General features: G+C 55.5%; 10 protein-coding genes across 10 annotated transcripts; 5 read left to right on the top strand and 5 right to left on the bottom strand.

Annotated features, from left to right (window-relative positions):
• Positions 1-196: 196 nt before the first annotated feature.
• Positions 197-2,866, bottom strand: CDEST_12694 (Putative alpha/beta hydrolase-1). The gene is made up of 5 exons (XM_062928850.1): positions 1,962-2,866; positions 1,803-1,876; positions 1,538-1,735; positions 700-1,467; positions 197-648 (listed from the first exon to the last, which is right to left on the bottom strand). The coding sequence occupies exons 1-5, from the start codon at positions 2,072-2,074 to the stop codon at positions 536-538; spliced, it is 1,266 nt and encodes a 421-aa protein (XP_062784901.1). The 5' UTR covers positions 2,075-2,866; the 3' UTR covers positions 197-535.
• Positions 2,867-3,923: 1,057 nt separating this feature from the next.
• CDEST_12693 (Putative SWR1-complex protein) lies at positions 3,924-6,826 on the top strand. The gene is made up of 2 exons (XM_062928849.1): positions 3,924-4,257; positions 4,339-6,826. Exons 1-2 carry the CDS (start codon positions 4,019-4,021, stop codon positions 6,362-6,364), a joined length of 2,265 nt encoding a protein of 754 aa, XP_062784900.1. The 5' UTR covers positions 3,924-4,018; the 3' UTR covers positions 6,365-6,826.
• A 1,100-nt stretch (positions 6,827-7,926) lies between these two features.
• CDEST_12692 (uncharacterized protein) lies at positions 7,927-9,401 on the top strand (the record flags this gene model as incomplete). Its single annotated transcript, XM_062928848.1, has 4 exons — positions 7,927-8,484; positions 8,546-8,665; positions 8,728-9,111; positions 9,212-9,401. The coding sequence occupies 4 exons, from the start codon at positions 7,927-7,929 to the stop codon at positions 9,338-9,340; spliced, it is 1,191 nt and encodes a 396-aa protein (XP_062784899.1). The 3' UTR covers positions 9,341-9,401.
• A 148-nt stretch (positions 9,402-9,549) lies between these two features.
• On the bottom strand, positions 9,550-12,472 carry CDEST_12691 (Putative TLDc domain-containing protein). Its single transcript, XM_062928847.1, has 2 exons — positions 11,787-12,472; positions 9,550-11,692 (listed from the first exon to the last, which is right to left on the bottom strand). Exons 1-2 carry the CDS (start codon positions 11,850-11,852, stop codon positions 9,938-9,940), a joined length of 1,821 nt encoding a protein of 606 aa, XP_062784898.1. The 5' UTR covers positions 11,853-12,472; the 3' UTR covers positions 9,550-9,937.
• CDEST_12690 (Putative hypoxia induced protein) lies at positions 12,341-13,671 on the bottom strand. The gene is made up of 3 exons (XM_062928846.1): positions 13,513-13,671; positions 13,345-13,415; positions 12,341-13,271 (listed from the first exon to the last, which is right to left on the bottom strand). The coding sequence occupies exons 1-3, from the start codon at positions 13,578-13,580 to the stop codon at positions 12,715-12,717; spliced, it is 696 nt and encodes a 231-aa protein (XP_062784897.1). The 5' UTR covers positions 13,581-13,671; the 3' UTR covers positions 12,341-12,714.
• A 480-nt stretch (positions 13,672-14,151) lies between these two features.
• Positions 14,152-16,332, top strand: CDEST_12689 (Putative serine/threonine dehydratase, pyridoxal-phosphate-binding, ACT-like protein). Its single transcript, XM_062928845.1, has 2 exons — positions 14,152-14,514; positions 14,588-16,332. Exons 1-2 carry the CDS (start codon positions 14,296-14,298, stop codon positions 16,112-16,114), a joined length of 1,746 nt encoding a protein of 581 aa, XP_062784896.1. The 5' UTR covers positions 14,152-14,295; the 3' UTR covers positions 16,115-16,332.
• A 190-nt stretch (positions 16,333-16,522) lies between these two features.
• On the top strand, positions 16,523-17,608 carry CDEST_12688 (Putative large ribosomal subunit protein bL36). Its single transcript, XM_062928844.1, has 2 exons — positions 16,523-17,035; positions 17,249-17,608. Exons 1-2 carry the CDS (start codon positions 16,775-16,777, stop codon positions 17,336-17,338), a joined length of 351 nt encoding a protein of 116 aa, XP_062784895.1. The 5' UTR covers positions 16,523-16,774; the 3' UTR covers positions 17,339-17,608.
• A 1-nt stretch (position 17,609) lies between these two features.
• Positions 17,610-18,259, bottom strand: CDEST_12687 (Putative complex 1 LYR protein). The gene is made up of 3 exons (XM_062928843.1): positions 18,100-18,259; positions 17,806-17,946; positions 17,610-17,737 (listed from the first exon to the last, which is right to left on the bottom strand). The coding sequence occupies exons 1-3, from the start codon at positions 18,193-18,195 to the stop codon at positions 17,663-17,665; spliced, it is 312 nt and encodes a 103-aa protein (XP_062784894.1). The 5' UTR covers positions 18,196-18,259; the 3' UTR covers positions 17,610-17,662.
• A 570-nt stretch (positions 18,260-18,829) lies between these two features.
• On the bottom strand, positions 18,830-20,318 carry CDEST_12686 (Putative peptidase S8/S53 domain, peptidase S8, subtilisin, Ser-active; the record flags this gene model as incomplete). The annotated part of the gene is made up of 6 exons (XM_062928842.1): positions 18,830-19,035; positions 19,114-19,333; positions 19,393-19,502; positions 19,574-19,847; positions 19,916-20,180; positions 20,284-20,318. The coding sequence occupies 6 exons, from the start codon at positions 20,316-20,318 to the stop codon at positions 18,830-18,832; spliced, it is 1,110 nt and encodes a 369-aa protein (XP_062784893.1).
• Positions 20,319-22,741: 2,423 nt separating this feature from the next.
• Positions 22,742-24,083, top strand: CDEST_12685 (Putative epoxide hydrolase, alpha/Beta hydrolase; the record flags this gene model as incomplete). The annotated part of the gene is made up of 4 exons (XM_062928841.1): positions 22,742-23,366; positions 23,417-23,606; positions 23,667-23,931; positions 23,985-24,083. 4 exons carry the CDS (start codon positions 22,742-22,744, stop codon positions 24,081-24,083), a joined length of 1,179 nt encoding a protein of 392 aa, XP_062784892.1.
• Positions 24,084-27,063: the final 2,980 nt, after the last annotated feature.

The following is a 27,063-nucleotide window of genomic DNA, read 5'->3' as shown; positions in this document are numbered from 1 at the left end:
TGTCAAGACCCAACTTACTGTTATAATTGGATTCCTACTACTTGCACATGAACAGCTAGAATCCAGATACTATTGGTGACGAAACCGCTATATAAGCGTGGCAGAGACAGTTAGACCCTTGCCTCACTCAGAACTGGTTCGATGAGAAGCCAATAGCTGACAGCCCAGAAGGGGGCAGAGACTGAAATTAACAGGTGGATGAAAGCAGGCCTACAATGGTTACTGGATCGTTTCTTTGCTTCATTGCACGGGTGGACGCAGAACTCGCAGACCACACACAGCAAGACCAGGAACGGCTTCGAAGAGTGTAGCCCTTGAGAGTCCATCAACTTTCACAGCCAATTCCAAACACAACATCAAATAATGATTCTTTCCGGTGATACTGCGCCATTACCGAGACAACACCAACCTCGTAAACGTTGCACTTCCCAAACCAGACACTCCCAAAACCCATGTTGACTCCGCTCTAATGCTACGTCTTGAGTCTATCCGAGGTCCAAAGCAAAGACGAAGACCATGAAAATATGGAAAGTGCCTACAACGTCCTGCCATTGTCCGAACTGGCGGTATCGTACGCAGTGCCTCCTAAATCAAATGAGCGCATAACGGCCAGGATTACGGGGGCGTATCCCATGATGTCGTTGTGTCCTGTCCGAGTCAGAAAAGGCTACGCTAGCTTGCCCAGCACTCGTCACTCACCTCCGTAAGGGAACTTCTCCTGGCGGATGACGACGTTCGGCTCCGCATTCCACGTCGTCAAAAAGGCGTTGTCGCCCTTGTGGATCGTGCGCACCTCCTTCCACGCCTCGAAGGAGTGGTCATCGAGCCCGCCCGGGACGGTCGCGTTGGCGGCCGAGCGAAACAGCTTGCTGCTCTCAGTCCAGGGGATGTCGGCGTCGTCCGTGGCCGAGATCAGCGTCAGCCGGAGGCGCCTCTTGGTCAGCTTGACCAGGCTCTCGAGGCGGTCGGCCGAGGGCCACTTGTCGTAGATGAAGGTCTCCATGTACTCGAGGAAGCCGGGCCAGACTTTAAGGGGCCCCAGGACGGGGAAGAGGCCGCCGATGCGGTAGCCGCTCAGCATCTTGGGCAGATTGCTGAAGCCGGCGACAAGGATGACGCCGCCGAACTCGATGCCTTGCGACGCGTACAGCTCGGCGACGCCGCTCGCCACGGCTGTGCCGAGGCTCTGTCCCAGGAGGACGATGCGGTCCGAAGACACGCCGGCCGAGTTGATGACCCAGTCGATAAGGGTGGCGGCGTCCTGGATGAGGCCGTCCTCGGACGGGATACCGGTCGAGTGGCCGAACCCTCGGTAGTCGATGGTCAGGACATGGTACGACGAGGTGTCTGTGATGACGTGGTAGCTGCCTGGCCGATGGTTCTGGGCAACATCTCCCGCGTTCTGGGAGGTGGATGAGTGAGTCAGTATTACGGGGCCACTGCAGTCCGCATCAAGGTGAAGCACGTCTTACACCGTGGACTAGTTACGGTTAGCGACAGATGCCTCGCAGCCGAGGGAGGGAGGGGCGCAACTGACAGTACAAGACGACACGAGCCTCGGGGTCCTCTTTCAGGGCCCTGAAGGACTCGGTCTGGGTGAAGTCATGACAGAAGCCGGACTTCTGCACCGAGAATCTTTCTTCCTGCTTCAGGTACTCGGGCAGGGGCATGATGTGCCAGGCGTACAGGCTGACGCCGTCAGGGGTGTCGAGCGAGAAAGGCGTGACTTGGCCCTCTGCAGCGAACCAGGTCAGCGATGGCGCGTCTTACATGACGCGGGGTGCGGGTACGCGCGGACTGACTTGCAAAACCCCATCTCTCGGGCTCGTTGACGTCGCGCCACCAGAGGGTGTTGATCTTGTGTGCATACAGAAAGCTGGGGCAAGGAGAGGGCGGCCAGGTCAGTGAGTGATGCGACTGGGGGAGTCGTGATGGAATCGCAGATGAAAAGGGCGCCTCACTGTCGTTGGAAGAAAGGCGTTGCGCCGAGGGCGAGAAAAGTAAAGTAGAGACCCAGGGGGGCCGCAACGACCCAGACGGCGGTCCGCAGCATCGGCGACAGCGGCACGGTCATGATGGCGCTTGTAGGTGTGTGTGTGTGTGCGCGCGCGTGCGTGCGTTGTGTATGTGTGTGTCGGTCTACGATTCCAACGTTCCAACGGAAAAAAGAGGGATACTTGACAAGTTATCTACACATGGTTTGGTGGCGGTGTTCGTGGCCGCCGTTGACGATGATGCCTGATTGGGGACCGGCGGTTGGTTTCCTGGCTGGTAGTTCGAATTGGCTGCGAGCCGGCAGGGATGGTGTCATAGGAGGGATATATCGGCGAGTACTTGATATTTGGTGTCCAAGTGCGTGGGAAAGAAAGTACTGTGCGATAGCAGTGGCAGGTCCCTCCCCCAGAATGCGGCGACATTGCACATTTCCAGTGTCAGCCGCAAGCCAACGACTTACCATCCCATTGATATCAGACACGGTTTTTTATCTTCGCCCACAAGCGCACTTATATGCGGATTTAATGGCTAGACAAACACAAAATTTAAGTCGGTTACTTATGCTGCTTGTTTCATGGCCTGTACTTCGGCACATTTGAAGCCGGGCTAATTTACTATTATAGTAGCTACGAGATATTTCTGGTCAGCGGTCTGTGTCTGTGTCTGTGGTCATTCTCCTCCCAAGCCTCACAGCCACACACCCTTACCCACCCGCGCGCTCTCCCTGCTGCCATCGTAAGGATACATTGTATGGGTACACTAACTACCTATCTGTTTGACAGTCTACAACCTACCTATACTCTTAACAACACTACCAGCTAAAACCATTCAATAACCAGCTGTAACATTAAGGTTGTTGTACTTAGTCGGGCTTGATGACAGGCAATAGACGGTAGATATCAAGGCGGAAGGAGGGATGCAGGCCTCAGTAGTTGCCAAGGGGGAGAGGAGAGATGCGATGCCACAGGTATCTACCTAGGTACCGCAGTACATGACAAAGCATGAAAGCAACCCACGGATTCTCCTTCTTGGCGCGATTTGGGTGACGGGCTGGGCCTGGCTTCTCGTGTCGTCCACTCACAGCGCGGCAAAATCCCAGTTTTTCCGTCTCCATTCAGGCCCCGAGCCAATTAGACCCCCTGCATCTCCGTTAAACTCACTTCTTCCGCTGCTGCGACTGGACGGCGGCACACACCACCATACGGCACCAGTCGACGAGCGCCCCAGCCGACAAGCGAGTAAGACCTGCACCGGAGACGAGAAGGAGCAAGAGGGAGGAGGAGGAGGCTCATTTGTTCGCTTTGGTGGAAGGGAAGCAGCTGCCCATCTGTAAGCACTTTCCTTCACCAGGTACTTTGTACATGGGGACGGTACCTCCTCAGTACCTCTTACTTAGTATCTAAGTACTGCCAGAATGGGGACCAAAGCAGCGGCCGCAAGCAAAGTGGGTGGAATAGGAGCCTCAGGTACCACATCGCTTTGTACCTTTTCCTCAGAGTGCCGGATAACCTACCTACTCGCTCTTGCTTCCATGCGTCGCGGGACATCCCATCCTTCTACAAAGCTCCCATGTTATCCCGTCCACCCCGATTCAATTCACACGAACACGTCCCCGAGTCTCCAAATCCTCTTCCTCCACGTCGACAACTCGCATCTGCAACGTCTGCCACTGCGTAACCACACGCACCCACGCTCCCTCTCACCCTTCTCACTCTCTCTCTTGAGCATTCCTGCTTTCGTGACGCGCCGACGACGACGACAACGACAACGACGACGACGCCTTGAACAATCTCCCAAAAGCTCCATCCAATTCGATCAGCACGATCCTAGTCACCTAGCCCGCACCGCACTACTACCGCCAACGAACACGCCTGCACTGCAACCACGACCACTACCACGATCACAACGACGCCGCGCCTAGTCGAGGGCCTGGGCTTCCTCTGCTTATCATGACAACCTCGACACGCTCGGAAACGCACTCGTGATCCCGTGAACTCTGCGACGGACGAGACGGAATACCAGCATGGAAAGGAAAAGGAAACTGCCCGCGAGGGCTTCGGCGCGTGTCGAACACGTTGCAAAGAAGCGCACTGTCACCCCTCCCGAGCCTCGATCCGTCACCCCAGTTCCCGTTCCCGTCGAGGAGCCCCCGCCGCCCCCTTCGCTGCCTAAGTCTCTCCAGCCTGGCAAGCCGCTGCCGACCGTTGAGGACCATCAGCCCGACGACCTCACTACAAGGGAGTACCAGTCGTTCCAAGAGAGGTAAAGTCGTCCACCTGCCCCCGGCGTCAATCCACCATCGTGCACGCCTTGCCCCTCTCCCGAGACTAACAATCACCACAGTGGCGTTCTGGCCGAGTCGCTGAGTCGGTCGCGACACAAATGGATGGCCGAGGGTCTCTTTGAAAAGTACTGGACCAAGCCTGCGCGGAAGAAAAACGCAACCGAGGACCCTAAGAACCCGTCCAAGGACACCATGAGCAAGATCGGCCAGGTCACAATCACGATTGAGCCCCATGTCTTCGAGGCGACCATGTGGGCGATCAAGGACCTCAAGCCACCTGCTCCAACCACCCAGGCTACCTTTCGGCCCATCCTGCAGTATGGCCCTCCCAATGGGGTCATGCCTCCTCCGCCGACGCCCGTGTCAACGAATCCGGGCCCCTCTTCAGTCGCGAATGATTCAAAGTCGACACCCCCGGCACCGAGTCCAGCTCCGCCATCTCCTGCACCTCAGCCGCTGCAAACGAGACCGCCCTCGGCGACCACGAACGAGCTACCAAAGGCGATGCCCTCACCTCGAACTCACGATCCCCTGCAACCTGCCAGCGCGACACCACCTCCGCCGAGGCCAGTCGCTCCTTCATTACAGGCAGCCGCAGCCGCAGCCCCGCACGTGCCTGCCCCCGTTGCTGCCCCGGGGACGCCCTCGTATCCCGGCGTCCCGCCTGCTGCGGCATCTTCGGCCCCTAATTCTCGTCCATCAAGCTCAACGCCCCAACCAGGGGCAGGGGCCGTGAAACCCGCGCCCGTTGGAAAGCCCCAGGGTACCGATCCCATCATCATGACTCTGGCAGAGAAGGCCTCTGAGGACCCTCATTTGCGAGACTTGATGAAACGTGTGGCAGCTGGTGAGGCGAAGCCTGACGAGCTGAGCAACTTCCAAAAGATCATCGACCAGATTACAGCAGAGTACAAGAGGAAAGGCGGCCAGCAAGGCCCTTCGGCAGACAGGCTATTGGTCGATGGGCGGACAGTCAAGTACTTCGCTGATGAGGTACGTACCATTCTGGATATTGTGCTCGCCACAAATCCACGGCAAAAGTCGAGCGAGCTGCTGCCCCCGCGTGGGAGCGACCCTCTGGTTGTCGCACTGGTGAGGGCGGCGCTCGATGATGCCAAGGTGCGGGCTATGATCCGAAGGATTGCCGACAACCAGCCGGGGTTCACGGACGCGACCGACCTCAAGGCAGCTCTTGACAAGTTGCACAAGGACCTCAGAGGCACGCAAACCACCCCTCAGCCTCAGACGCCGACGCCGCAAGCTTCTGTCAATGGTGTTCCGAACGGCCAAGTTGCCAAGTCAGCAGCCCCAGCACCAGCGGCTTCCCCGGCTCCAAATGCTGCGCCAGTTTCCGGCCAGCAACAGCAGCACCCCCCTCAGCAAGCGTTACGGTCCAAAGGCCCCCCGCCGCCCACCAGACCCGACATATCAGGCGTCTGTCTCGATTTTGCGGGTGGGAACGGCGACCGTTACCTGTTTCCCAAGTACAGCATCCTGGAGTACCTTCCCGGCGGGCAGCAAGTCGTTGCGTCATTTCTCATCGTTCGCAAGGGCAGCCAGCTGGAATATGGCGGCGATGCGAAGCTCGATTACTACCAACCAGTCACCATCCGGATATACGCCCACTCCGGTCGCCACCTCGAGTACCTCCAGAGGGTTGTGGCGCCCCCGGACGAGGTCAGGAGGTACATGGACGACGTGATGGACAACATGACGAGGGCCGAGTATGTTCTCCTCGCCATGCGTCTACCCCGAGGCGAGCGAGAACCCGACAGCGAACAAAATGACAAGGAAACCGTCGGCGCAGGCAACCAAACCTCGAGGCCGGAGTCTTCGGCGCCTGAACACCCGGCCCCCAAACAGCAGTCCGTGCTATGGGGCCCAATCACGTCCAGATTCGTCCGGCGATTCAACAAGCAGTGCTTTGAAGAGTGGAAGAGGAGCGAGAAGGCCAACGACAAGAGGGCCCGAGACATCTTCCAGGAGGCCTGCGAGGCCGTGGGTCGCGACCCCCTGGACAAGGACATAGAATATGAGAAGATGATTGAGCTCCTGGCAGCTAAGGACGCCGAGTCATCATCTTGATTGAAGACGGAGTTCTCTCAACAGCTAGAAGGATTGACTTGGTTCATCTGGCGCCACACCTGTATTACCTAGACAAACCGCTAAGAAGGGGTCGGAAGATCAGAGCGGGCGCGTATGTGTGTGTTGTTACGAGCATTAGGTCCGATCCGTCATATTCGGGGGCTACACGTGTGTCGTTGTGTTTTTACTTGCTCTTGTTTTATCTTATTTTTTAGGCCATGGCAGGGCCCAGGGGGGTTTTATTTTGGGAAAAGGGGGATACTGGAGTGGTGTGTCACGGGGTGCTGATTCTCCTTTTTTTTCGTTTTATATTTTTTACTACATTCAAACCTTGGTGTTCAAGAGTATGTGGGAAGAACCTCGGGCATGAGGTCTCTTGGCTGTGGACGTGGCTCGACTCATTTTTATCATCCCCTGCCCCCTCTTCTGAAAGAAAGAAAGAAAGATAGTCAAGATACATCTGTGTGTTCATTGGCATGCCTCGTGGCTGCTAAGTGGCTGGGGTTCCAAACAAGACTGCGTATGGCCCGTGAAACTTACGAATACAACTTTCGCCAGTATAAGACGTCTCCGTCTTCATCAAGGGCGTTGATGGTACCGACATCTGGCCGGGGCAGGGTTGTAGACCTGGGAGCTCCCTGCGTGTCTACCAAGGGCGTATCTGGTGTCGTTCTCTATCATTTTGGATGGAGGGTTCTCGGACAGCTTGTCAAGGACTGATTGACAGCAACACACCACCTCGCCGCTCAGGCGTAGCTGTCTGACGACTTTCATGTGACGGGCACGGGAAAACGCGGACTTGTCAGCAAGGTCCTGTCTGCGTTCAGCCTCCATCTCCCCACAAGCATCGAGACCGACGGGCGCTTACCTTTCGTAGCGCAACGAGCAGAGAGTCCTCCCTGTCTGGATCATGCCCATTGCCAATAGCTTCATGCGTAGGCGACGCAGGTGACGAAGCTTCTGCGGCGTACAGGAACGACAACCGAACTACCCCATAACACGGAGGCGTTGAGAAGGAAAAAGCCTTCACACTTTCCACCTTGACGGGTCAATGGTCAGTTGGGTCTTCCTTTAGGGGGTCGAGAGTACGCCCCGTGGAGCGGAGCTTAGAGTCGGCGGCGGCTGGTGACGGCAGCTTTCCCGGGACGAGCGCATCGGCCAGAGGGGGTTATGAGACGAGTGATGCCTCCTATAACACCCTGAGTCTGGGAAACGTGGCGGCGGGTTCCCGTAAGATGCGTGTCATCAAGGTGAGAAGTTGGCACCTCAAGCAGAACGCCATCGTACACACTGGTACCCATTGCTGCCCTCACAGAAACCTTCCCTCAGGGTGAAAATGTCCTTCCCGGTGCCTCCCAGTTTTGCGTCCCGTGTGCCTCACTGACGGAACACGCAATGTTCACAGTCGATACTTGACAATTGTGAGATATGAAGAAACCTATAGGTCTATTTAACCGCCCACCGAACCCTTGAATCCGCGGTCTCCTCCTTCACCTTCATTCACCCCCGTCAAGCTCGTGACACTCGTTCAACCCCCCTTACTCTACATCCTTCGCCCCATCATGAGATCCACAGCCTTCCTGCCGGCCCTGCTGGCCATCGCCCAGGCCGCGACGGTCCCCCAGGCCGCCGCCCAGGCCGCCGCCGTCGTCACGGTCTCGGACGAGACCCTCGACCAGGCCATCGCCGAGCCCCTCGTCAACAACATCGACGGCCCCGTCCAGGGCCGTGACCCGAGCTCCTTTATCTCCTCCGTCATCTGGGAGCGCAAGTGGAACACGCAGTACTCCACCGTCGCCTATAACGACGCCGAATCCTGGGCCGCCATCGAGCTCGAGGCCGCCGCCGCCCTCGAGGGTTCCGACCCCGAGGACGCCGACGCCGACGCTGAGAGGTTCGTCGAGGCCCGGGCCCGGGACCTCGCCGAGATCGCCAAGGGCCCCGGCCGCGTCAACGTCACCCAGCCCATCGCCCCCGACTTCCACCGCGGCATCACCAAGGACCAGCTGTGCGCCTACTTCCACGGCATCGCCTGGAAGACGGGCGAGCTGCAGCGCCCCGTGTACCAGTGGCAGTACGAATACGTCCCCTGGCTCGTCCAGAACAAGGGTCCTTACATCGTATGTCTCTACACGCACGCGCCCCTGTTTTCGTTCCAGAGCTAACCAGAACCCGTTGCAGTACGTCCTTGATGGTCTCCGGTACATCGAATGGACCTTGGCCAAGATCGAACGAGCCCTGCAGTACACCACCAACTTCACCCCTTGGGAGGAGCGCGACATCATCCGCTGCTACTACCAGGTCCGTCCACTCCCTGTTCACATCCGCATTTGCACCATAACATCTTGACTAACACTTAGCAGTTCTCCGGCTTTGAGAGGCAGGTAACACGCACCCCAAGAGTGGTGGTCCCAGCCCCAGCCCCGGCCCCGGCCCCGGCCAGCCTCGTGGTGCCGAGGGAGGAGGCCGTCCCCACGGCCACAATCCCCGGCATCTACCCCCACCCGACCACCCCGATGAACTTCGAGGCGCCAGAGACGGAAGTGATCCCCCCTGGTCACGGCAAGGGCCCAAGCAAGGGCCCCGCCAAGAGCCACCGTGGCCCCTTCGGCCCCTGGTTCCTCCCGCACCCCTCGCTGAAGAAGCTCCTCCGCATCATCACGGCCAAGGCGCCCGTGTCCAGGTACCAGTCGTACGCCAACAGCCGCATTCACAACGTCCTGCAGAACCTAGATCGCTCCGCCAGCGTGAGTCCCCCGCCGTCTTCTCCCCGCCCCCCCTATTCTCTTGCATGCAAACCCTAACCACCTGAGACTGCTTTGTGAGATACTGACGATACCTCACCAGGGCGCCGTCGCCGGCCTGCTCCGCAAGCTTCAGACTCCCGAAGCCAAGGGGTCCCTCGTCTACGACACCGTGGAGGGCCAGGGCCTCAGGAAGGCGCTGGCCGAGGCCGTCAGAGCCTTCGAGGTATAGACGTCTCCAACTTCAGCCTGCAGTATCCGTTTCGTCGACCTTTGACACACAAAAACCGTGACAATCGGTGATCGCGAAAAGTTGGCGACTTTGAATGGTTGATGACTGCGAGGATCGGTGTTGAGATAGGGAATGGTTGGAAGTCAAGTGGACTGAAATCAGTTTTCGATTCGGGGAGGGGGGGAGGGGTTGGTGAATGCGACCAATGCTACACCAGGAAGGCGTTTTACGAAAGCCGTTGGTGTCGTTGTGTCTGCAAAAGGGCCTGGACAACTTTGTCATTGCAATAGAACGTACTTTTCAAGCTACGGCCCACGTCAAAGATACTGGAAAAGTAATGCGTATGCCGAGATTTGCTTTCTATGCGAAGTTGAGAGAATCAGATCCGATACAGCGTAGCAAAACCCCTTCGATGGGCTCAGCGAACAACAACCAAGCGTGAAAGACTCATTGTCGTAACCTAACAATCTATAGGTCACATGTACGCTCAGCCCAAAACGCCATAAGAACCAGCGCAGCCACGTTTTGGTATCAATACTCGCGCAGCATCATCAGCTGGGAAAGCTGACGACTACCTCAAAGAATCGCATTACGGATTCATACCATGGAGCCACCACTCCGGTGGTTGCCCACGAGCCCAGCCATCTCCAATAATGCGCGGTCGGCCTCGATATCGCCGGTTCCCAAGTTGATCTTCCGCCGGGCCTCCGCCTCCCGGTGCTCCCAGGCCCAACGCTCGGCCTGCGATTTCGCCTCCTCGTCGCCGCCACAGCCCCATACCTCGAGGCTCTCGATTTCGAAGCGGTCCTGGAAGTCAAACTTTCGCGACACGCTCGTTTCGAACGCTCCCCCGCCAGCGGTCCAATCATGATTGAAGACGCCGAACTCGAACGAGTCGTCCAGCAGTAACGAAACGGAGCCAAGAGACAACATCGTGTTTCGCCGGTGGGCTTGCGTTTGTCGAGGATGAGGACATCCCACTCCCAGCATGGGCCGGTTGGTGGGCGCCTTGGTAAAGGAAATGAATTCTGAGTTGTAGCGGGAGGCCGGGAAAACATCGTGGACCGGCTCCAGCTGGAAAAGCACCGTGTCTCTCTCGCCAAAGGTTTCCTTCGTGGTATGCTTCCAAGGATGGCTGACGTACACGCCGAAGGTGAGACGCTCTCCCTTGCTGCCGTTTGGGAACCGGCGCGGAGGGATCGATGCCGCAAAAGTTGTTTCTTGGCTGCCTTGTGGGTCGTCGTCGATGCGAGTGCCACGCACAAGAAGTATTGTGGGCGCTCTCCAGTTGAACACTTTGCTCTCGAAGCTTCCCGTGGAGAAACCGTCCTTGTTGCCGGAATAGAGGGGTCTCAGTCGCCTAAACAGGTCTGATCCTGGTAGGAAGAAGGACAATTGAGAAAGAACGTTCAAGTTGAGAATCTCGCCGGGTTCCGGTAGCAGAGGCTGCAGGATCTCTTCCGGTTGCTTTTCGGATGCTGATGCTTCGCCTCTGGGTTTTGTGAAGTCAAGGTTCTTGGAAAAGAGGAAGTGCTCAAACAGGGGGCTAAACCCGTTGAAGAGGTTAGGGAAGCACACGGGCAAAACGCGGTTGTACCGACTGAACTTGATGCCGGGAGCCTTTTCGACATTCAAGAAAGCAGCCAGGATGTTGTCGGCAGTGGCACGGAGACTATCCAGCTCGTCGCCCGTCACCCGGGTGGAATACATGGACAGCCTCTCTTGGGGATTCAGCGGGGCGACCAAGATGAGCAACATAAGCAGTCGGCGAAAGTTGTCGGCTGGAATCATGGCGCCTTGCATCCTTGGAGCGTCGCCTTGCCAGACGGCATCGTTGATGTCGAGGAGCTCGAAGGCGGCAATCTCAAGATCGTCGTCGTCGTCGACCTCCGGCTCCTCCGCCGGCTCGTCGACCGCGAAACCTGCAACATGGCTCCGGGGTTGTGACTCGGCCGTCTGCTGCTCCTTGGAAGCCTCCTCGGCGGCGACCGCGGCTTCGGAGGCGCGACGGTCGTGGACTGCGAGACTCTTGAAGATGAGCTTGGCGCGGTCGGTCGCACCCTTGGCCAGGACCCGCTTGTGTCTCTGTGTCATGATCACGACCACCATAACCATCTGATCAAGACCGAGGACAGCGGGGGCGTCCTGGAGAAAGGGGAAGGCACCGATGTAGGACAGCATCTGGAAGACGACGGGAGAGACATGGAGGACGTCGGGTATCTCGAGGAAGCGGGCGAGGGTATCTTCCTTTAGGTAGCGGATGTCGCCCTGATGATCTGCCAGGCTCTTGAAGACATCTTTGAAGGAGTAGAGTTCAAGCGAAGTGAAGCACTTGTTGGCGAAGCGGCTGGCCTGTAGTGGGGAGGTGGTCAGCAAGAAGGATGTTCTGGAAAGGAAGATGGTTGTCTCATAGCGTTCGCATGATCTGGGGGGACGTAGGACGTACGAGTTCATGGGTGAGCTCCTCGTGCGACATATGCCGCGTGTTCTCGTCAGACAGTGCTTGTCCCATGGTGAGATCCTCGTGGGGGCTCAAGAGGCATCGGCGAAGAACGTTGAAGATGCACAATGGGCGCTGGAGTGGTCATTACTAGGTATGGCCATGTTTTTTTGGGAGGAGAAGAGAAGAGGGAGGAGAGGGGGGACTTGACAGGTTTGATGACGGAAGCCCTCTTGGGAGCGTTGGCGGGCGGAACGAAGCGATTGCATAATAGTGAGTTAAAAGACCCGAGAGGCCCCCCCAGGAAGAAACAGACCTCAGCGCCCAGAACTTAGCAGGTGTCAGATCCCCCAAAGCCGGGCGCGTCATCTTCAGGTCCCTTGGGCTTCTTTTGGGGGCACGGAGTATGCCCCGCAGTGGTATTGTCACTGGCCTGAGCTCCCCTCTCGGTAAGGGGTCATGCTGCTGACGTAACGCTGTCCCTCTGTCGGATATCTACAATTCTACATTCAAGAGTTCCATTGCCCATATAATGATGGTGGCCAATCGACAATGATTCTGGGTATAAATCAGCAAACCATCAGCCCACTCAGGTTCGACTATGACAACGCCTTTTACGATCTTCTTGTCCATCACTGCTACAACTCTGCTTCCCCTTGGAGCCTTACTCTTCAAGAGTCAAGCATGGGGCATGCCGGCAGATTCCTCACATTGCACTTCCAGATGTCAGATGATTGTTCAATTCCACCAGATGCGCCGCCTTTTTTGCCCTTGCTTTTATATACGACGGAGCGGAGTCTTCAATGAGACAGTGTGCCCGTCATCGATGCTGGTGCCGATTCCCCATACTATACAACGCAGCCGGGCCGTAACTCGGTGCAGGTCTACACGCATTCACGCAGCCAAGCCAGTCCACCCCCGACCATCGTGCGTTCTATTTCTTGGGCTCTTCCGATGATGACCCGTCGGACGAGGAAGGCTTCCGGCCGTAAATCTCCCCGATCGTGCCGAGCGTGCTGTTGGGCTTTTCCTTCTTCTGCGGCTTCTCCGCCGACGTTGCCTCGGACACGGCGTCGCCCTCCTCAGGCTTGGTCCACGCCGAGAGCCCCAACGCGCCGAGCACACCTCCGGATTTGGCCTTGTCGCCCTCGGCCGGCGCTTCGTCTTCAGCGGCTCCCGAGTTCTTGGCCTCCATCTTGGCCCTCTTCTTCTGCAGCATGGCCTTGAGCGCCTTCTCCTCGTCGTCACGGGCCTCGAGCTCGCGGATCCACCTCTGGCGCTTCTCCTCGGCCTCGTTGGCCTCCTTGATCTTGCGCAACTCGGCCGTGCGTTCGCGGTCCTTATTGTAGTACATGCTGCCGGCCACCATAGCGAAGACGGTGAAGCCCTGCGCCGCTACACGCGCGCGGAACATCTTGTTGGCTTGGACCGAGTCGCCGCGGCGGATGGCGCGCCAGGCGCTGACGAAGGCGAAAACGGTGAGACCGCAGCCTGGCGCATATGGTTAGATTGTTGGCCGTCGGGGGGAAGAAGGGGAGGGCCTGTAGAGAGGGTTTCCACCCACCAAGAGGGACCAGAGGCTCCTCCTTAAGCTTGCGGAAGACCTTGTGGAGGATGCGCTCATCGTAAAACTCGCTGCAGGCCGCGTAGGCCGGTTAGCAAAACCACCATACTCACGGGACCAGCTCCCGCACAGTCCGTACAGCCCGTGTCGGCCAACTAGCTGACTCACTTGTTCTCGTCAAACGACGACGGCATGGACCGATCGAGCAAATTGGGCTTTCCGTCAGGGCCGGGCATGTTGGCGATGTGCAATTGGGCGTCGCGGTGGTGGTTGAAGTTGAAAAGAGGTTGAAGTGGGCAATCATGCGATTCCACTAGCCGGCGAACTTCGATGATGAAATGGACTCTCGGACCCTTTGGTTTTCGGGGCCCAGAGCTTGACCCTTGAGCAGATTTGCGGCAAATCCCGGCTACAGATACTGGGTACTGTCGCTGTTGCAGCTGCTGCTACTACTGCAGACTGCACTGCTGGGACCTAAGGCCATCACTCCTACGTCTTATCGTTATCGGCCAGCAAAAATTGGTGATGCACAGACTGTGTTTCCCGACAGTAGACCCCGGCCCGCGGTGCCAGCGATGTCGCCCTGAACACCCCAGTTCCGGTGGCAGGAAGGCGGAGGAGGGCGCGCCCTGCAGCGGAACATGGGTGTGCTGGAGCCAATCCTCGGTGCCCGAGACCCTGCTGACGGCGCCATGGGTATAGCGCTCACCGCAGACAGACCGTCTGATTTCTACCCCGCGAGCCGACTTGGGCTCCGATGACCTGGCACCCCACTATGAAATAAATTTCCATTCAAAGACGGGCCCCCGGACCAGTCCCGTCCGTGACTCTTTTACATGTGGACTCGCTGCTCATGTCCCGGTTCGTGACTCGACCTCTTCGACCTCTCCTTTCCTCTCACCTCCTCTCGTTTCCTCACTACACCTCCTTCTCTCGTTACAAGCCGCCACCATGCCGGAAAACGGAGAGCCTCCCGTCGTTGCCGTCGTGACCAACGGCACTCTCAATGGCGTCAATGGCGACCCCCCGCCGCGCCCGAGGACTCCCCAGCCCCAGGGCATGTCCCTGACCGAGTACAGCGCCAACCCGTCGACGCCCCCAGAGGAGAGGAGGAACCGCATCAAGGGCATCGTGCCTGACGACTTCCTTCTGCCCGACGGTCACCCCGACGTGAGAAGCATTCCCTCCGATGCAATTGCTCTCTCTTTTTGAATTCCCACGACTGACACTTCACATTGTCTAGTACCTCCGACTCATCGCCGCCGCAACCTCCCGAGTCTACGAGGCCTGCAAGATCACGCCGCTCCAGCCCGCCGTCAACCTCAGCAACCGACTCGAGTGCAATGTGCTCCTCAAGCGCGAGGATCAGCAGCCCGTCTTCAGCTTCAAGCTGCGCGGCGCCTACAACAAGATGGCCCATCTCGACCCGGCCAAGAGCTGGAAGGGCGTCGTCTGCTGCTCTGCCGGCAACCACGCCCAGGGCGTCGCCTACTCGGCCCGGAAGCTCAAGATCCCCGCGACCATCGTTATGCCCGAGGCCACGCCCAGCATCAAGCATCTCAATGTCGCGCGCCTGGGCGGCCACGTCGTACTGCACGGCGCCGACTTCGACGCCGCCAAGGAGGAGTGCTCTCGGAGGGCGCTGCAGGACGGCCTGATCAACATCCCACCCTTTGACGACCCTTATGTCATCGCCGGCCAGGGCACCATCGGCATGGAGCTGTTTGGCCAGTTCAACATGTCCAAGCTGGACGCTATCTTCTGCTGCGTCGGCGGCGGCGGCCTCATCTCCGGCATCGGCGTGTACGTGAAGCGCATGGCGCCCCACGTCAAGATCATTGGCGTCGAGACGTACGACGCCAATGCGCTAGTGCAGTCTCTCGCCAAGGGGGAGCGCGTCGTCCTGGACAACGTCGGCCTCTTCGCCGACGGTGCCGCCGTCAAGACGGTCGGCGAGGAGACGTTCCGCCTCTGCAAGGATGTCGTCGACGAGGTCATCCAGGTCACCACGGACGAGGTCTGCGCCGCCATCAAGGACATGTACGACGACACCCGCGCCGGCCTCGAGCCCGCCGGTGCTCTCTCCATTGCCGGTCTCAAGAAGTACGTCGCGCAGAACCCCAGCGAACGTCGGAGGTCAATGGTCGCCATCACCTCTGGCGCCAACATGAACTTTGACCGCCTGCGCTTCGTCGCCGAGCGTGCGACCCTTGGCGAGGGAAAGGAGGCACTGCTGGCCGTCAGCATCCCCGAGAAGCCCGGCGCGTTCGCCAACCTTATCACCAGCATCATGCCCCACTCCGTCACCGAGTTCTCTTACCGCTACGCCACTGACGAGGTCGCCAACGTCCTCATCGGCATCTCCCTGACGGCCCCGGCGTCCCAGAGGACGCAGGAGCTGAGCATGCTTCTGGATCGCATCCGTTCGCACGACATGGCGGTGACGGATCTTTCAGGCGATGAGCTCGCCAAGAGCCACATCCGTTACCTCGTCGGCGGCCGCTCCAACGTGCCCAACGAGCGCCTGTACATGTTCAACTTCCCCGAACGCCCCGGCGCGCTCGAGAAGTTCCTCATGACCCTCCGGCCAAAGTTCAACATCAGCCTCTTTAACTACCGCAATTACGGCGGCGACACGGGCAAGATCCTGGCGGGTATTCTTTGCCCCGACAACGAGGTCGAGGAGCTGGAGAAGTTCCTCACCGAGATCGGCTACCCGTGGGAGGACTGCAGCCAGTCTGCAGTATTCAAGACCTTCCTCCGTAGTTGATTGATGCATTTCGATTTACAGTTTGGCGTCGGGAGTTTTGGTGACGTACAGGGCGATGCATTCACGTTGCTATTCCATAGGGGGTAAATGAGAGTCATCCGTCAAGCCGGTTCAGACCTGACGGCATAGGGCACCGAAAAAGTTTCTCGACCTTCCAATTTCTCGCGTAGATAGACCATTGCATCCAATTGGACGTACTGCATAGAATATTTTGCACCAAAGCGTGATCAATTCCACCTTTGCGATGTGCTCTGTCCGTTCGTCTCAAAAACCTTGTTACTTATTTTCGTCCGATACCGCAGCCACCCGATAAGAAGCTTCGTTCCGATAAGTGCACGGACGACAACGCCACGTGACAGTGCCAAGATGTCGAAAATGCTCCCACCGAAGCCATCCAGGCCCCCCTTCAACACCCAGCGCCATCGTGAAACTCTACGCCTCCCGACATTTCCTGCTAGCCCGTCAGCCCCGGACCGCTTCGCCGAGAAGACACGCACACGTTCGCAGATTCCCTTGACGAATTGAGCTCCCGAGCTCAACCCGCTTTCCGTCTAACACCCGATCGCCGCCGGATCATTCGAGTCCCAGCGCCGTCTCACGACGCCCTCGGAAACGAATCTAGTAAAACAAGAGTAACGAAAAGAAGAGAAAAATAAAAAGATGGCCTCCCTCGCCGCCTCCCTCCGGTCTTTGACCCTCAACACCGCTCGCGCGACGATCCCCCGTGTCGGCGCGACGACGACGACCACGGCGACGCGCGCCCTGTCGACGGCGATTCTGACGAAGAAGCCGGCGCAGAGGACCGAGTCAGCGCTTGCTGCGTTTGGGCAGAAGGCCGCGGCTGTCGGAAACGCGGTGGTGCAGCAGACGAGGGGTATGAAGGTGCACAGCTCCGTCAAGAAGCGTTGCGAGCACTGCAAGGTGAGCGGTTTCCCCTCTTTCTTGAAGCGGTGATTCGATGAGGCGGTGATGGGGCGTGTTTGCAAGCCACGGGGGATTGTGAGGGTTGAGAAGGGGAGGAAGCCGTGTGTGCGATGCTGGAAAGTGAGAGGGAGATGCGGGGGAGGGCGTGAACAGAAGGAGACGAGGCTCAAGGACCGAAATGAGTGATCTAGTGCTAACATGCAGCTCCAGATCGTCCGTCGCAAGGCTGGCAAGAGGCATAACGGATACCTGTACGTCATCTGCAAGGCGAACCCCAGACACAAGCAACGCCAGGATTAAGAGGTGTTCTGGTCCCGGGCCTGAACAGGGCGAGAGAACCGTCGCGGCTGTGTACGAGAGCGAAGTCTGTACAATTACCATGAGGACGCATCAGGGGGAAGAAGGGGGCGCGTGTAGGCTGGCATCATAGATGGCGTTCCATCAAGCGCTAGACACAACTCGATGGTCTCCAGGAGAACCGTCGGAGAGTGAAGAGGACAATCCCCCACGTTATCAGGCATCTTTTCTTATTGCGGCTTCGAACAGGCGACAATAGAATTAGACCTTCCTGTATTATACAAAACCATATTTACACACAAACACAACACTCTACATCATTCTTGACTACATGCCCTCGACGTAGCGCTCCATGCCCTGCCACTCCGTCTTGCCCGTCGAGATGAGGTAGCGGATGTGTCCCTACGACGGGGTCTGTGAGCTCAGGAAGACGAGAGAGAGAAAGAAGAGGGGGAACAAGGGGGACGTACGAGGTCCGTCACGTCTCGGTGGCGCTCGAACTCGTCGCGCGCAAAGCGGCGCGACTCGGCGCGGGTGTTGGGGTCGGCGATGCGCCTCGTGCCGCGGATGATTTCGCGGTAGAGCGAGATGGCGCGGGACCTCTGGAGGAACTGGGATGAGGGTCAGTCCGTTGATCCGGTTATTCTACTCAAAGTGGTACGCGGCATCGTTCATGTGTATATGTGTATATATAGACTTGCTCCTCCGGCACCGACATGAGATGCAAGTGGGAAAGGGAATCTTGACGGGGGCATGGTTCTTACGTGGTCCAGACTCAGTGCCTTCTTGCCGAGGCGCGACCTGGCCGGGCCATTGGAGTAGCTCCGGACGAGGGACCACAGGGGGGTTTTGAGGGGCATCGGGCCAGCGAATTTTGAGAGGGAGTCGACTACATCTGACGAGGATGCGAAAGCTGAATGAGCGGGACCCGATGAGAGCTTTCGAATGCGCACAAGCGCTTCGGAGGTGTGGAAACTTTTTGGAGTGGATGAGGTCAGGACGGGGAAACCTCGGGTCGAGGGAGCTTCAAGCCCCCGGGCGGAACGATCCCGCTTCGGAGGGGAAGACACTACCTAAAAACATACCTGGTGTAGGTGCTACACAGCCTGGAAACTGCGACAGTGCAGCAATCAACACATGGACCTAGGCATTTGGACAGAGCATTGCTGAATGACCGATTTACTTTACCTTGAGGACACATCGTCTTATAAGACATGTTACAACGGTTTGAGAACAATCGTTATGCGCTCAGTAATGCGCGAGCTCACAATGATGAGACATTGCAACAGTTCTTCTTTCTCACAAAGAGGGAGGGAGCCCCGATAACAACGAACACAAAGAAACAGCGACACTCATAGTAGGACTACTAGTAAGAGTTACCATTCATCCCCGTTAAGATATTTTCTTAGTTCAACGTAGAAATTCAGGAAAAGCCGCCTGCAAAGTGCCGTGATCGACGAGACGACTGAGCAGGCCTCTTTACTGATGTTCCATCTACTGACTGCCCTTGGCGCCCCGGAACTGGCTGCGGGCGGCAGCCTGACCGTTGTAGACTACCAAGCCGCCGCCGGTAGATCGCCGGTAGGACATTTCTATGAGGAGTTTCTTCATGTTGGCGGCTACCCTTCCAGTCTGGCGCAGTTCCGGGTGTTCGCCGAGCGCGAGAAGATAGGCTGCAAGACCTGCCACGGCCGGTGAGGCTGGGATATGCCATGTCAGTAATGAAAACAATTAAAATCCTGTTTCGCCTAGACTGCAGGCTGGAGAAATATGCTGACCAAAAGACGTGCCGTCCACCCTCTGCGAGCGGAAGAAGAAGGAATTGGACGCGCACCGGACCCCAACACCAGGCGCCATGACGTGAACCAGAGGTCCTCCCTGGGAGAAGCTGGCATTTTTGCCCGTGTTGTCGACGGCTCCGACGTTGATTATTGGGACGCCTTGGCCAGCCATCAAAGCTGGCCAATGATTGATTTCTCTCGCGGGAATCGATCCTCGCTGGAAATAACACAATAGTCAGCTCAGGATATCAACAATTGTCCACTACCGTCACGCACCTCCACTGCGTCACGGAAGTCGTTTCCGGACGACGTAATAATGACGACGTCATTTCGAATAAGCTCATTCGTGAGTTTCTTAAGCTCTTCCGAGGCCGCCTCATCGTGGCCTGTACTCATGTAAGCGCTCAGAGCTCCGAAAAGCAAAGCCGTCGATAGGCTGTGGGAAGTAGACACGTACGACCTCGCGCGAGGCTGATGACTGCTTTGCCCTGCAGCTTCCTGCGTTTAACATCTTCCAAGACCTTTTTCAGAGCGTCGTCGGTCTCCCAAGCAACGGTAGCGGCTTTGACAATAACGAGATTGACATTCTTTGCGGTCCCGTACTTGGGGCCGTTGACCTTGGATCCAACGCAACTGCCGTGTCCGTGACGATGGAGATCCTCTCTGACTTGTTTCTGGCTCTGTGAACCCGCGAATATCCAGCGGGGTGGGACGGCCATGCGGGTGTATTCCTGGTTGTTCACTTTGCGTCAACCTCGGTCGTAGAAACAAACTTGGGGGGGAGGGGGGTTGCGCTTACGCTATTCCTGGTGTAGTATCCGTGGTCAACAACGTAGACGGTAACGCCGGTGCCGGCACTTTCATCGTACGAGTAACTCTTGAGCTCTTTGATGTCCACCCGTGGCGGTTGAGAAATCACCACGAGCGCGGTTGGGGCTTTGTTTTGCCTGACCACGGCGCGCTTTCGAATCTGTCTGAGTGATTCGAGTGACTCAGCCCACCACTTCTCGTAGGCATCATCATCATCATCACCGTCGTCATCGTCGTCGGCGACTTCTCCGTCTCTGATTAGTGCTGATACGTCTTCGGCTGTGCCATCCTGGTAGGGTCCGTGAGTCAGTCGAGAAGATGTGCAAGGTGTGTGACGGGAGAAAAAAGTCAACGCACCGTCGGAGTAGCCCGTCGTAGTAGAGGATAAGCATCGTCACGGATTTCTCCTCGCAGGGCAGTTGCGATTACAGAAAGGCAAACAGAAGTCAAGATGATAAGTAAAGACTGTCGTATGTGGAGTTTCATGTTCAGTTAACGAGAGTCAGGTACGGGACTGTACACGAGTTGCAAAGGAATGTGGCGAGACAAGGCTGCCTCACCAACCCCTGAATTATTCGTCTCCCTCGAAGCACTTTATACCAATGGCTTCCTCGAGACCATTCATATACATAGCATGCGTCGATCAGAAACTTAATCGTATGCCTGATTGTCAATCCCCAAAGAACCATCGCCAAGGGGGAAGATTGTAATTTGGACAATTCGACTTGATGCTAAATACGGAGTGCCATGATCATGCTTTTCTACTGCGCCCTGTTCAAAACTGAAGCACATTACTCGAACATGCGAGCGAGAGGACCTCCAGAGACCCTTTGGAATATGCCTGGTAAGGACTCTTATGCTTCAAGGGATAATATGGAAACCCCTGTTCTTAAAGCCTCCCAAGGATGTGTCGACGGCAGTGTTTATTCAACATTTAGCGTCGCTGGCAGCTTCCTATCTAGGCTACATAACGAAAGTCATCACGCGGTTTGTTTTCGCAACTGACTCTGACCGCAGCTTGGCTGAAGTAGATGTGGCTATAACACTTGGCATGAGATGCGGTCATTTCTCAATGTGGGCCAGCCGGTGGCGGGTTTACCAGCAGGTTGAAATCGTGTGCAGCTGGATCGTGCGCGGTTGTTCAATGCGGGACAATAGTGCGGAGGCCGGAAGAAAGAGGCGGGAATGGCCAAAATCGCAGTAACTACCGACCGGGCAATCCATTGTCCATGAGCCACTGTTCGCCGAACCTTCACCAGAAAATGCAACTCTGAAAGGGTACACGCAATTTTTGGTATCACAGGGTCACTCGAGTGAAAAGAACGGTTTAATAAAGTGAGGGTATTCGTATTGCAGGTGTGTTGCAGAAGGAAGGTTCTGAGTGAAGGGCAGCAATTAACGTAGGCCGTGATTTGGCTGGCCAAACGGACCCACTCTGACGGAGAGAGATCCATGTGACCTGATTGGCCCAGTCCCACCATCGTCTCCACTTTCACATCAACAATCCGATCGGCATTCCAAAAGCAGTATCAGAGGTGAATATGGTAACGCACAGGTAGCTCCGCTCATGAGTGCTTTGCCTTTGCTCTCACCGACCAGGTCAGGGTCAGCTTACTATGGTGAAGGGATAAGCTCGAACTCTCGAGTAGTGGGGGGTATTGATCCACAACCTCAATGACTCTTACTGGCCAGATTTGTGCTGGACAGTGCACAAGACCTTCGAAGTACTCATCGCTGAGGTATTTAAGGAAGCACAGCCACATCTACTCTGTACTCAACATGGGTTTTACTTTTGCTTGATAGTAGTTCACCCAGAATTCAATCCTCACGGCAAGTCATGCGCATCTGTAACCCTTTTCGACTCCATCCCTCCCCCCCAAATGATGCAGAACATTGCTTTAGTTGCGGGCAAAAGGTTGATACCCCTGTTAGGTAGCTTCTGGCTTGCAATTAAGCTGATCTAAGCACTGGTGCTCCGTACACTCAGGCAAGCGATTAGCCAATCGTGTTATACATCTACACCAGCTATGATCACAAAGAACTACCTGATTTAGCTTTCTCTTCCACGGGCTCAATATGGGTTTTATACGGATACTGGCTAATTACATATATAGATAGACTAATTACAAAAGCGTGAGACAGCAGAAAAAAAGAAGAAAAAAAAACACATAACACCAGGTATTCGCTGGTCGTCACTGACTTAACTAACAACCCGGCCCTCACTGGTGTCTTCTTGGAGCAGAGGGTGCTTTTCTCGTGATAGCTTTGGCAATCCAAAGTGCTGGGCGTTGCATTTTAAAACGGACAGAGGGGAATATAGATGTACTGAACGAGATCCGTCATGATCGGCGAGAACGCCGTCAGATGTGTCCTTGAAGTTTCCATGAAAATCCACACCACGGCGTGTCATTATGGAAGTGAGCGTCCGTTCCATAGGACCCAAACGGATATGCATGGGGAACCGTGAATTGGCTCTATAAAGGTCGCTTATCTACAATCAGCCAGGCGGCGGTATACGCTGGGTATACGCTATGCTAGATAAGGCACACTCTATGGATACATCTGCTGGTTCTGCTTAGGACAGTTTGTCGGGACATATGCCTCAAGAAATAGCCTTCATTAGTGGGAAGTATATAAATACCATGTTGGTTTGGTACCTGTTTCACTGATTGTTTTCCTCTTACGGCAATGTAGTGACGCCTCTCAACGGCTGTAAACTATAAATACCGAGCATTGTCTGTTCCGCCTTCCTGCATTCCTACGTGTCACAACATTTCGCCATCAGGTATCGGTTTCGCTGTCGTCAACCTAAAAGATGCCGTATTCGCTACCTAATGCAGCGACTCCATTTATCCTTAACTTCCCAGATGAAGAATACTCGCAGCTCCAGCAGCTTCTTCGCCTATCTTGCATAGGTCCATTGACCTGGGAGAACCAACACACAGCGGGACGCTATGGCGTTTCGCACCAATGGCTTACCTCAACCAAAGACTATTGGTTGACGAAGTTCGATTGGCGTGCACAAGAGCGATACATCAACTCATTCCCCAACTACATGATTCGGGTTGAGGATCACAAAGGTGCTGTTGATCTCCACTTTGTTGCGCTACTCTCCGCGAAGAAGAACGCAATCCCGCTGGTCCTCTTGCATGGCTGGCCAGGGAGCTTTCTCGAGTTCTTACCAACGCTTGAGCTTTTTCGAGAAAAGTACGACGCAGATGCTCTTCCGTTTCACATCATTGTGCCTTCTTTGCCAGGCTACACCATTAGCTCCGGCCCGCCTCAAGATAACGCCTGGGTAGCTGAAGATGCTGCGCGAATCATCAACACCGGATTGAGCATGCTGAACTTTGACCAGTATGTTGTGCAAGGTGGAGACGTTGGGTGCCTCATTGCTGGTATTCTTGCATCACAGTATCCCTCCGTGGTCGGAATACATCGTCAGTATTTGTTGTTTTCTCTATTACCTCGAAATACTTACGTCCTTTAGTGAATCTTCTTCCTTCCCTTGATCAAGTTGAACCAACTGATCCTGATCTGACCGTTTGGGAGAAGGAGGCCGTTGAGTCTAGCAGAAAACGTTTTGCAACACCCACAATGGGTGCTGCCATCATGAACAGCACACGTCCAGCCACACTGGGAGCGGTCTTGTCATCGAGCCCTTTGGCATATTTGGCTTGGTGAGCAGTTCCCATGGTGCTCTTCTTTACTTTTTTTAGGTTTCGACTAACAATGCAAAGGATCGGAGAGAAACATCTGGAGTGGCCTGAGCATCATCTGGACGCAGACCACATCTTGACAACTGTTACACTATATTGGCTTACCGACACCCTTCCGCGTTGTATTTACACGTATCGTGACACATTTTTGTGCGGATATGTCCATGACATTCCGTTTTACGACAAACCTTTTGGGTATTCCTGGTTCAAGTACGAGCCGACTCCTGGCCCCAGGAAGATGGTCGAGAAGAAGGGCCAGCTTGTCTTTTACCGGCAACATGAAAGCGTGTGCTTCACTTTTCCCCCCAGATTTTTGGCTTTTACTAATGGTCTGGACAGGGAGGACACTTCGCAGCGATGGAACGGCCCAAAGAGTTTGTGGTAGATATGGAGGATTTCATGCAGATTGTGTTGAAAAAGGTTGGACTGGAAAGCTGAAGATGATGGTGGTCCTGACGCTAATGTACGTGTTGGGCGAGTGCACCCACTTCAAGATCCCTTCATTCTCTCTATTCTTCAATGATACGTTCAGATACTGCTCTGCCGCATCCGGATCTTTGATACCTCTGATTTCCAATCGGGCCAGCCTCTCGCTTCGTCCTGCCGCCGCCCCCACGTCGGTGAAACTCCGATACAAGAGGCATAATGCAATGGAACAAGTGGTTATCAACCCTTGCCCAAGTACCTTGGGATGCTTTCACTGCCGTCTCTGGCCGCAGTGTTATTAAGACAATAGTCCGGCTTACAGATTGGCGCTTGAAGACGACGATGATGCTGAAGAAATTGGTCTTAACCGGCTCGAGGGCTTTGGTCATTTCCTAGTGTAACGGGCTGAGCCTGTATGAGGCCGCATACGACGCCAAAGTTCATCCACACGAACATAACGATTGTCATGCCAATAGCCCAATTGTTGCGAGGCTTGCGGACGGCACACTTGCGGCACAAGCCTCATCTGGTCGGGCGAGATTGTCGCCCGACACCACCCAATTCGTTTGGGACACAGTTCATCTGCCACGAAGCTCGCAAGGTCGTTTCTCGATAACCACCTTCAAGTCCATGAGTCAGCCTAAATTTCCCTTCGCGATAGCCATACGTTTGAATGGCCCGTCAGGCAGGCAGGTAGGCAAGCCGCTCCCCTCCCACGCAATTCTACGCATGTTACTATCTCATCAACCGCCAGAAGGCTGTGAGTCCCCCTTTTCTCCGCACTACTTCCATGCACTGAACCAAGCCACTAAGGCCACTACGAGCTTCAGGCTCTAAGCTCTGGAGGCCCTGAAGACCATTGCAGCTCATGAAAATCAGAGGCAAGTAACGAAAATAGGCCTGCCCTCATTGGCTACTATCCCAAAATGCACCCTTCCAGTGTTCAAGGGAATAAAAACCGGCGGCTCGTCCAAGTCCGGAACCGTGACGTACGCATGATTGATGAGAGATGCCGTATCATGAGCCAAAAAAAAAAAAAAACATACAACACGGGAAAGGCATACACCGTAAAGGCCAGGTCGTTTCTGGGCGCCGCCAAGCGGCTGCAAAACTGGGACTGTTTAGAAGCCTAGCTAAGCGCCCAATTAGTAACTCTCCTCACTCAGAGTATTTTAGTTGAAGAGCAAGTTGCACCAGATGACCTCGCCTCGTCTTGATCAAGCAGCTAAATACGTACAATGAAATCCAAGACTGCTTTCCGGTTGGTTTGTTGGTTATCTGTCGCCACCCAAGAAATCCCCGGCAAGACACTACCTAGCGAAGGACCTATAATTACCACAATAGGTGGTCCAGTTAAAATAAAAGTAGCTACTTCCTCACAAGGCTTTCCGGTGGTCCGCGCGGCCTGATTAACCTGCTAAACCTGCATGATTTGGAGCCGGAGGTACGCTAGACCGACGCTATTTATTAGACTGTCGGGCCCAGCCGCTCTCGACTGGGGTTATTATCCCTGTTGCCTTGGCTACATGGGGTGGTCTAGGTAGTGATGGTGGAACTTTTGTCCAATAATAATACATGCATTGCCTAATCAACGCCTGCTAAGGCCTAATTCCACTTTAAAGAGACAACATCTACCACTTGGGTGCGTTTTCACTGCTGATCCATGAGAGATTAAGCACGCAGCCGGTCAAATGACCAAGTTCAACCATGTTTTGCACCTGCTCCAACATATTTCACAATTGCGGAGTCAGGGCGGAGTCAATCTCAGCAAGGGTTCCCCTCAGTCCAGTCACATACATTTCCAAACAGAAGAGGGCGTGCTTGTACCTCTCTTGGGAAAGTAACCTAGCGGAGTAGCACAATCCGCCAAAGAGGGTCTCTCAGGGGCTGGGCAGAAAGAGGAGTTTCCTCATCCTCATCAGTACGTCTCACCAATCGGTCTTTTAATCCCCCGCACCACCCTCCCACATGGGAACTTTTAGGCTTGCGGGGCTGTTGGCAATACCTGTATGTATGTGCTGATGTATCTAATTACCGACAGGGGGCGGCCGATGGCCTAAGCAAGGCATGTGATTCTAGCGACGTTGCTTCTTGACCCTTTAGGCCCCTTGTTCTCTTACATGTTCTCAAAATCCTGGCTCTGTAGTTGCAGTCATTCTTGGCTCTCAGGAGAATGGTCTGACTTTTCTTCGTGTATGCCTGGTGTATCCACTTTCGCACAGAGAGTCACTGCAGGGAGGGGTCTATCGGGTGTATATCAAGTTCTGCAAGGCCCGTATCGATGAGAGAGTTTCCCACTTTGACGGCTCCTGGACCAGTGGGGCTATCATGGAGATCCCCAATAGCAGCAGCCGACAGGATATCCAAGCAGATTCTCAGGAGCATGCCCGGGTGAGGAAACCTCTCAAGCGGCGAAGAGGTGCATGCGAGTGCTGTAGACCCAAGAAAGTACGCTGTTAGTCAGTCTTCGAATGTCTGTTTCTTGGTGTCAAGCCCGCTGATCGCAATGCTTGGTATGCAGGCGATTGAGGAGCCGAGGCACAAACATGTTGAAGGCGTTGATGCTACCACTGGTCAATTTATAGCGGGGAATCATGTCCGAAACTCTCGACTATGATGGGAACGGGCTTGTAGGGAGCCAGCGCATGTGTGTGAGAACAACTGAGTCAAGACAGAGTGCTGCCCTATTGCGTTCGGGGGCAGGGCTGGTTTATATCAGTCTCTTACAGCAATCGATCACAACTCCTGGGCCGGGCTATATCAAGGTGGTCAGTGGTTCCTTTTTTTGTTCTCAATCGCGAGCCAGGGGAGCCCAGTCAAAGGGAGGAGCATAACCATCACAAGATCCTTGCGTGGACTAGATGTTCTTCTCTATTCTGTAAGCTTGTCTGCATCTAATGTCCTCGCTCCGATTTGACAGCTATCCGGCTACTTAGCTGGCTTGCTGGCTTCCCGTCTGATCTTTTCCAGCCCACTCACGTACGTACAGTAG

The sequence above is a fragment of the Colletotrichum destructivum genome, chromosome 8 (genome assembly GCF_034447905.1).
Source record: "Colletotrichum destructivum chromosome 8, complete sequence".
Classification (NCBI taxonomy): Eukaryota; Fungi; Ascomycota; class Sordariomycetes; order Glomerellales; family Glomerellaceae; genus Colletotrichum; species Colletotrichum destructivum.
The sequence above is the reverse complement of the archived record's forward strand: the minus strand, read 5'-3'. Positions and strand labels throughout refer to the sequence as shown.